This window comes from Sphaeramia orbicularis, chromosome 12, assembly GCF_902148855.1.
Source record: "Sphaeramia orbicularis chromosome 12, fSphaOr1.1, whole genome shotgun sequence".
NCBI classification, from domain to species: domain Eukaryota; kingdom Metazoa; phylum Chordata; class Actinopteri; order Kurtiformes; family Apogonidae; genus Sphaeramia; species Sphaeramia orbicularis.
The window spans coordinates 917,166-927,370 of NC_043968.1; the positions used below are offsets into that span (position 1 = coordinate 917,166).

At 38.7% G+C, this 10,205-nt stretch overlaps 1 protein-coding gene across 1 annotated transcript in view; it reads right to left on the bottom strand.

The window, feature by feature from the left end:
• Nucleotides 1-884: 884 nt before the first annotated feature.
• sh3bp2 (SH3-domain binding protein 2) overlaps nucleotides 885-10,205 on the bottom strand; it is a 37,742-nt gene continuing 28,421 nt past the window's right edge. Inside the window, 7 exon segments of the mRNA XM_030149958.1 lie at nucleotides 885-1,451; nucleotides 2,786-2,845; nucleotides 4,354-4,429; nucleotides 4,607-4,662; nucleotides 5,551-5,671; nucleotides 7,275-7,864; nucleotides 7,866-7,894. Of these exon segments, the coding sequence (XP_030005818.1) occupies nucleotides 1,317-1,451; nucleotides 2,786-2,845; nucleotides 4,354-4,429; nucleotides 4,607-4,662; nucleotides 5,551-5,671; nucleotides 7,275-7,864; nucleotides 7,866-7,894 (1,067 nt within the window). The 3' untranslated portion in view covers nucleotides 885-1,316.

Genomic DNA, 10,205 nt, shown 5'->3' on the forward strand with positions numbered 1-10,205 from the left:
AGACAGACAGACAGACACAGACAGACAGACACATACAGACAGACAGACAGACACAGACAGACAGACAGACAGACACATACAGACAGACAGACACAGACAGACACATACAGACAGACAGACACATACATACAGACAGACACAGACAGACACATACAGACAGACACATACAGACAGACAGACACAGACAGACACATACAGACAGACAGACACATACATACAGACAGACAGACAGACACAGACAGACACAGACAGACAGACACATACAGACAGACAGACACATACAGACAGACAGACAGACACAGACAGACAGACAGACAGACACATACAGACAGACAGACACATACAGACAGACAGACAGACAGACAGACACATACAGACAGACAGACAGACACAGACAGACACAGACAGACAGACAGACACATACAGACAGACAGACAGACACAGACAGACAGACAGACAGACACATACAGACAGACAGACAGACAGACAGACAGACACATACATACAGACAGACAGACAGACACAGACAGACACAGACAGACAGACACATACAGACAGACAGACAGACACAGACAGACAGACAGACAGACAGACAGACACAGACAGACAGACACATACAGACAGACAGACAGACACATACAGACAGACAGACAGACACAGACAGACACAGACAGACAGATAGACAGACAGACACATACAGACAGACAGACAGACACAGACAGACAGACACAGACAGACAGACAGACAGACAGACACATACAGACAGACAGACACAGACAGACAGACAGACACATACAGACACAGACAGACAGACACATACAGACACAGACAGACAGACAGACACAGACAGACAGACACATACAGACAGACAGACACATACAGACACAGACAGACACATACAGACAGACAGACACATACAGACACAGACAGACGGACACATACAGACAGACAGACAGACAGACAGACAGACCCTGGTGAACACATGTCCTCCTTGGCAGAGGTCATAACTGGGTTTACATAAATCTGAGCCCTTTAAGCCCAGTCTGTTGTGGATCCAGTACAGTTCACTTCAGACCTCAGTGGATCCATGTTGATTTGTTTATTTGCATTTTTTTGTTGTTGTTGTTTTTAAGCAAATTCAGTCCAAGAAAGTAAATCGGTGCCGTCCAGATCGGTCTTCAGGGTTCTGAGGCTTAAACTGGTCCATATCAGACTCATTCAGAACTCCTCCTCTGACGTTCAGTTTATCTGTTTCATTTTTCCAGTGAAGAAGCAGGAGGTGACAGTGTCCGTGGCGACGGTCTCCATGGTGATGGTCACCGTAGCGTCTTCATGTACGGCTTCTGCAGACACAGCGAGCCGTGGTGAGGCAGCGGACGGCCGTGGTAGTGTTCGATCAGAGAGGCCAGGTCTGGGAAGGTCACCTCTGAGTCCAGGAAGATGCAGTCGTTCTGAAAAAAGAAAAACAAACACAGACGACATGAATGAACATCCACGACCACGGTTTAATAAAGAAAAGGAAAAAACAAACAATCTGGAAATATATAATAATAATAATAATAATAATAATAATAAACACTGGAATGGTTACATGTGTAAACCACAAACATCTGAATAAGAACAGAGAAAGTGTGTGTGTGTGTGTGTGTGTTCGTTTGAGTCATGACGTTTCATACGCGATGAAAAAACTTACAGAAATTCACATTGACCACGCCCACTTCCAATTTCTGACCAATCACACAACAGGTATCAGATGTCGCACAAAGAAAAAGTTCTGCAGTTTAAGTTGTTTAATGTTTGTTGTTGTCAATTTATTTTATCATTAATTACTATTGTTATTAATAATAATATAATAATAATAACATTATTTACATACAGGTACTTATATTACTTACATATTACTGTTAAAGCTACTATTACTATCACCACTTTATTATAACCTGGATCCTGTGATTTTTAAACTCTCTCTCTCTACAAATATATATAAATATATATATATATATATATATATATATATATATATATATATATATATATATATATATATATATATTAAAACCATAATAATAATCATAATAATCATAATCACAATAATCATTTTAATAATGTTTAGATCATACATATAAATACAGTTAATATTGTGTCTATTCACATTTTATGTCTATTTGTTTTATTTTATTCTATTTCAGTTCTATTCAAATTTTATTTTTTTTTTAAATTTATATTCTTATTTATTTTACTTTTAGTTTTAGCCATTATTATCTGCACTCTAGTCTTTTTTTCCCTTACATATTCTTTTTTTCTTACATATTGTTTTTTTTTCCTTGTATATATATTTTTTCTTACCTATTGTTTTTTTTCTTATACAGTACATATATATTTTTTCTTACATATTGTTTTTTTCTTATATATATATATATATATATATATATATATATATATATATATATATATATTTTTTTTTTTTTTTTTTTTTTTTTTTTTTTTTTTTTTTTTTTCCTTACATCATAGTTTTTTTTCTTATATATATTTTTTCTTACATATAGGTTTTTTTTTTATTTATATTGTTGCACTGACTGGAGGAGCACAATAACTCCAGTGACAGACCAGTTGTCTTGGTCCTGGACAGCAGAACCTGGGACACTGATAACATCCATGCACTGTTGGGAACAGTTCATTTTGATGTAAACGTTGTCTTTATTTCCTGAGTGGAAACCTGAAGTGGCTCACAGGAAAAAAAAAAGGAAAAAAAAAAAGCCTTTAGAGAATGTGGGTGTGTTCTTACCTCCTCGAACAGTCGGTAGTTTCTGGCTTTACTTATACTGACGTCCCACACCACCAACACCTGCACAAACACAAACAGCCTTTAATTCTGCATAAATTACAGACCAGGGGGTCCAACATGGGGTCTGTGGTCCAAATTACAGACCAGGGGGTCCAACATGGGGTCTGTGGTCCAAATTACAGACCAGGGGGTCCAACATGGGGTCTGTGGTCCAAATTACAGACCAGGGGGTCCAACATGGGGTCTGTGGTCCAAAACTGACCCACCACAGAGTCCAAACCAGCCCTTCAGGTCAGAAATTAGACTGAATAAATGAAGAGTTACTGGTGTTGAACTGGTTTGAGTTCAGGTTCCACACTCAGACCAGTATGATCTAAAGTCAAATAATAACAGAAGAACCTGGAAATAATGACTCTGAATGAACTTCTGGTTTGATGTGAAAAAAATAACCTTAAATTATGAAAATATTTACATTTACAAACTATCCATGGATAAAAACTGTAAATAAGCTGAACAAATATGGAGAACATGAAATGTTTAAAGAAAATTGAGTACAATTTTAACAATATTCTGCCTGTTATTAAATGTTTATGTGACATCATATGTAAAACACATGAATAAATGATAAACTGAGCTGTAATATTGTTAAATTCTACTTATTCTTCGTATGAAATTTCTTTTTTTTTCAGGTTTTTCCCATCTTTTCAGTTTGGATAGTTTGTAAATGTAAATATTTTCATAACTTAACGTGTTTTTTTGCACTGAAACAAAGAAAAAAACTTGTATTTGTTATTAACTATAGGTTACAGAGTTATTATTTGACTGGTCTGATCCACATTTGATCATATTGGTCTGAATGTGGAACCTGGACTGCCATGGGTTTGGCGTCCCTGTTGTAGACTAGTACCAACGTGGAAGGTTGACTTTCTGAGTCCAGGTCGGTTTATGCAGAATTGGGATTTTTTACTTTTTTCATCAAAAAGTAGGGTTTGTTTACATGAAAGGGGTTAAAAACATGACAATCACTGAGTTTGGGTTTTAGGACTTCGAAACAGTTATGTATCAGCTACTACTGACAAAATAAGTCTATCTTAAATTTTTTTTTTCACCCAACGTGTTCATCGTCCTCTGACTGTGTCCTGAAGTCTAATAGAGTCACATGAAAAATTATTATTCCATCCAAAGTCACCAAAAACAATGGTTCTGCAATCCAGTCCTAACTCCTGTGTGTGTCATGTGACTAAAACAGACAGAAAAGAAAACATGGAAGGAATAAAAGCACTGTTTGTGTCAGTGCAGTGACACAGATACTGATGGAAGAACTGAAGGGATTTTGGTTTTTACCCAGAGAACATGTTAAATGGATCGATATCAGCTGTTGAATGAAACTACTATGAGCTGTTTTTGTTGTTATCATGATATTTGTCCAAACAAACGCACCTTTAGTTGGACCAGGCATTAAAATGAACAAGAAACTGAAGAAAACAAGGGGTGGGCTCATTATTTTTTCCACGACTGCATTAGTCTGTGAGAACAGACCCAGTAAACCCAGTAGATCCTGGTCCTACCTTGGAGGTTTTGGTTCCTGAGTTCCTGATGCCGTACAGTCCGTCCTCTGGAGAAACTCCACTTTCTCTGAACAACCTGCAGCAGAAGAACACATGAAGAACACCGACACTTTCATTTATTCAACAGGAAATGAGTCCAATGTTCAGACACTAAAGGAAGTGGAAGCAGAGCAGTGAGATGAGAAGGTGCAGTTTGTTTGTCCACCACTAGAGGGCAGGTTTACTCTACAGAAGAGGGAGAAGGGGGGCTTACTTTTCTACAAAACTGGTTTCAGTGGTGTCGATGAACACTGAGTCTGGAAGCTGCACCTGAAAAAAAACACACACTTTTAAGACGTTGATTCACACTGAATTATAACTCACACACTTACATTTAGCACTCAGTATAAAACTGACTAATACGCACTATGTAACAAACACTGACTATTTGTACCAAGGTTCTAACAGTTTTTATATTTTTCATTATAGTTTAGTTTTATTTAGTTTTGACTTTTTTTCTCTGATTCAGTTTAATTCGTTTTTCGAGCAGGTTTGCTAGTTTTTATTAGTTTTCTTTTTTTTTCTAAATGCTTAGGCCAAAACCAAAGGTTCCAATCCGGCCCACAGGATGAATTTACAAAGTGCAAGTTAGGGCGACAAACTCAAAAATAATATCATAATAACCTATAAATAATGACAACACCATTTTTTTCCCCTTTGATTTAGTTCAAAACAATTAAATAATGAAAACGTCTACATGAACAAACAATAAAAAAAATTATGAACAACCTGAAATGTCTAAAGAAAATTAAGAGCAATTTCAACAATATTCTGCCTGTTAGTAAATGTTTTGTGTCTTTGTAGATATGATCTGTAATGCACATGTAGAAATGATAAGTTGAGGCATAATATCGATAAAAATTGTACTTATATTTCTTAACAAATTACATTTGTTTCAGGTTATTCACATCCTTTTTGTTTGGATAATTTGTAAATGTAAATATTGGTATAATTGAATGTTATTTTTTTGCACTAAAACAGTTTGGAGTTGTCATTATTTATTGCCCATCATGCTATTATTGTACTGGTTCGGCCCACTGCAGATTAAATTGTGCTGAATGTGGAACCTGAAAGAAAAGGAGTTTGACAGCCCTGCTCTATGAAATTCATCGGCTGCTGAATTCGACTGGTGGTTAAAGTTGACGGTGTTTCTCTTACGTTCTCGTAGTCGTCGTCGTCGGACTCGTCGTCGTGTTTGGCAGAGTCCCATTTCCTCCTGAACTCCGGCGGAACCTCATCTCCAGATGAACGGAAACTCTGTCCGTCCGGAGACGCTCTTCTGACAAAAAAACACACAGAGCCTCAGCTTTCAGAGTGGCTTTTAACAACGCATTCCACATAATACATGGTTTGGATCGTAGCTGTAGTGCTAGTGGTATGTTCTGTTTTAATAATGTTCGCTCTTATTATGAGATGTTACCGAAAGCAATTTTGAATTTTATTCTGCATTTAAGTCATTCTAGAAATGTTGTGATTTTTACAGTTAACTCTGACTTTTACACTGATTCTGTTTGTTAAATACTGGCACCAGCATCTGCATACTTGTTACTGAAGATAGGGTGTGTGCATGCGTGTCGTTTTTACATTTATAACCCTTTTTATTATTTTTTTAAAGCTCATTATACTCTATGGACTGTAACTATTTACATGTCTGATACAAATAAATAAATAAATACATTTCAACAGCCCATAGACGTCCTTCTACTCACCTACAGCGCATCATCTGCACAGTGTTTTCAAGTTTTTTACACTTATTTGTATTTTAATCAAAGCAATCAATCAAACTTTATTCATACAGCACTTTACAACAGCATAAAGAAGACCCAAAGTGCTTTACATCTAAAAGTATGATTAAATTATAAGATAGAAACAGTTTAATCAAATACCATAAATATGCATAAAATAAGACACAACAAACACACAGTAATAAAAAAAACACAAATTTAAAACCTAATAGATAATTTTAACAAACCATATTTTTTTTAAATGCAAAATAATCCAATATTCTACATAAAAATTATATTCTTTATTATTTATTTTTTCCTCCTGTCATATGTCAGTGATTAACACCAACTTTGGTTCATATAATTCTTTTTGTTTCTAGGTCAAATGCTAAACGTGTCAGTGTGTATTTTGTACTCACTTGGTAGAAGGGTGTTAGTGTAGGAATTTAACACGGTTTATTATGGGATGGTTTTAGTGGATGGATCAGAATTGTTAAAAAATCATGCAAAAATGAACAACTTTTGAATCCTGACCTGAAAAAAATTTGCAAAAAATAATATGACCTTTAATAACATGAAGTGTAAAGTGTGCATGATATGCTCACCTGGACACTGGAAGGTTAATAAAAACTGATTTTAGCATTAAAAGCAAATAAAATGAGGAATGATGTAAAAACAACAAAAAAAAAAACAACGACAAATATATCAAATAATGCAGCAACTAATGATTACCATCAGCAATTATTAAAATGATGGTCACTAAATGTCAGAAAATAGAAAGAAAGTTCATATTTATAATTAAAATAGCAGATTTTATCAGTCTTATGATGTTTAATAACATGAAATGTAAAGTGTGCATAATATGCTCACCTGGACACCAGAAGGTTAATCTGTTCGTAAATGTTATTCGTACTATTTCTTGGTAAATGTGTCTGTTTTTTATGTTTGAACTGTTCTGTAACTGTGGACTCACTGGTAAAAGACGTTCTTAATCTCAATGGGTTTTTTTTTCTGGTTAAATAAAGGTAAATAAATAAATAAACAAATATATAAAAAGATGAAAATAACATTAGATGTAAAAAGATGAAAACGACGTAAGACAAAGACAAGATGGAGGTTGTTGACCACCAGGGGGCGTGGCCGCGGCCTGTAACTTACTGCAGTTGACTTCCTGTGGGCGTGGGCTTGGCCTTGGCGGCGGGCAGAGGGGGTTTGCAGGACGGAGGAGGCGGTTTGGGGATCGCTGGTTTAACGTGCAGTCCGGGTGTAAGGTGCGGAGACAGGGGGGCGTGGCCGGGGGGCGGGAAGGGGCTGGGTTTGCTGCGGTGCTGGTTGCCTAGCGACTGGCTCCCCCCAACGTTAAGCGAGCAGTGGGCGGGGCCGTTCAGACTCAACCTGCTGTCCAGTTCTTCACAGATGGGCAGAGTGTTGGGGTACTGGACCGACATCGCAGGGGGGCGGTCCCTGCCGTCCCCGCCCACTGAAACGGCCCAGGTCTGGGGAGTCCTCTTTGCAGCCTGGGGAGGCAGAAGGGGGAGGCTGGAGGGGGAGGGCTTCGGCAGGTGAGGGGCGGATGGAAGGGGAGGAGGCGGGCCTTTGGTGGAGGGAGGCGGGATGGGTGGGGGTTTTTTAGGGAGGGGGCTGGTTGGGATCCTGCTGAGCGGTGGAACTGGGGGGGGCGGATCTTTGCGGAAACCTGCCGTGGAGTCCTGACGGAACTGGACCGCTGCCGGGACCGGAGGGGGGGGGGTAAGAGGGAGGCGGCCCCACGGGTCGACCTGCACAGGGGATGACAACAGGGTCTGTGATTGGTCAGTTTTACTGTCCACGACTCAGCGGGAATGAAAGAGAACAAACAGACAAGTTTACAACCAAACACAACAAACTCAGAAACTAAAGAAAAGGATCATTTACACGTTTCCATCCATTCATCTGATGTGAGGAGACTATGATACGGATTTAACTCCCTGATTTGCTCATTGTTTCTTGATTTTTGTGCTTATATCACAGATAAACACGTACATACAGTCACGGAAAAAAATGATTAGACCATCAAAAATCACCAATCAAATCACCATCATCAAAAGTCACCAAAAACAATGGTTCTGTAATCCAGCCTGAACTCCTGTGTGTGTCATGTGACTAAAACAGACAGAAAAGAAAACATGGAATGTCTAGAAGCACTGTTTTTAGCAGTACAAGAACACATGCAACATGTTTATCATGAAAACATGTTAAATGGATCGATATCAGCTCTGAAATTAAACTCCTATGAGCTGTTTTTCTTGTTATCATTATATTTGTCCAAACAAATGGACCTTTAGTTGGACCAGGCATTAAAATGAACAAGAAACTGAAGAAAACAAGGGGTGGTCTAATCGTTTTTTCCACAGCTGTATTTAGATGCTACAGTCTGTCATGTAAACAGTGACATCTAGTGATCAAAGTGTAAACTACAGCCATCTAAACACCACCTGAACCCGACCTACGACGGCTACAGAAACACAACAGGCCCAGTGTTTGTTTGGTTTGGGCTGGTCTTTGTAATGTGGCTGGACAGTATGATTTGTGAGGTCATAGTCTGGGTTTTCTGAAGGTTGTCTGGGTCCTGTTTTCCTGAAACTTACTAAAAACACAAGGGAAAAAATTTTCAAATAAAAAAACTACAGTTCTGCATTCATTTTAACCATATTTATTTGTGTACGAAACTTTGAAAAAGAAACAGCTGATTAAAAAAAACCACACAAGATCCAAGCAAATCTTGTCGAAGAAGTCCACTGGGTACCAATAATATGACTTCACTGGTCCAAAAAGGGAGTATAATGGTATATAATAGACTTAAAATGGTATATAATGGACTTAAAATGGAATATAATGGATAATAAAGGTATATAATAGACTTATAATGGTATATAGTGGAGTTATAATGGTATATAATAGACTTCTAATGGTATAGAATGATTTATAATGGTATATAATGGAGTGATAATGGCATATAATGGACTTACAATGGTATATATGGATTATAGTGGTATATAATGGAGTTATAATGGTATATAATGGACATATAATGGTATATAATAGACTTATAACGGTATATAAAGGATTATAGTGGTGTATAATGGAGTTATAATGGTATATAACAGAATTATAATGATATAGAATGGCGTTATAATGGTATGGTGGGTGTGTTTACCTGAGTGTGTGGGTGCGTTTACCTGAGTGTGTGGGTGTGCTTACCTGAGTGTGTGGGTGTGTTTACCTGAGTGTGTGGGTGTGTTTACCTGAGTGTGTGGGTGTGTTTACCTGAGTGTGTGGGTGCGTTTACCTGAGTGTGTGGGTGTGCTTACCTGAGTGTGTGGGTGTGTTTACCTGAGTGTGTGGGTGTGTTTACCTGAGTGTGTGGGTGTGTTTACCTGAGTGTGTGGGTGTGCTTACCTGAGTGTGTGGGTGGGTTTACCTGAGTGTGTGGGTGCGTTTACCTGAGTGTGTGGGTGTGCTTACCTGAGTGTGTGGGTGTGTTTACCTGAGTGTGTGGGTGTGCTTACCTGAGTGTGTGGGTGCGTTTACCTGAGTGTGTGGGTGTGCTTACCTGAGTGTGTGGGTGTGTTTACCTGAGTGTGTGGGTGTGCTTACCTGAGTGTGTGGGTGCGTTTACCTGAGTGTGTGGGTGTGCTTACCTGAGTGTGTGGGTGCGTTTACCTGAGTGTGTGGGTGCGTTTACCTGAGTGTGTGGGTGTGTTTACCTGAGTGTGTGGGTGTGTTTACCTGAGTGTGTGGGTGCGTTTACCTGAGTGTGTGGGTGTGCTTACCTGAGTGTGTGGGTGCATTTACCTGAGTGTGTGGGTGTGCTTACCTGAGTGTGTGGGTGTGTTTACCTGAGTGTGTGGGTGTGTTTACCTGAGTGTGTGGGTGTGTTTACCTGAGTGTGTGGGTGTGTTTACCTGAGTGTGTGGGGCCTGAGTGTGTGGGTGTGTTTACCTGAGTGTGTGGGTGTGTTTACCTGAGTGTGTGGGTGTGTGGACCTGAGTGTGTGGGTGTGTTTACCTGAGTGTGTGGGTGTGTTTATCTGAGTGTGTGGGTGTGTTT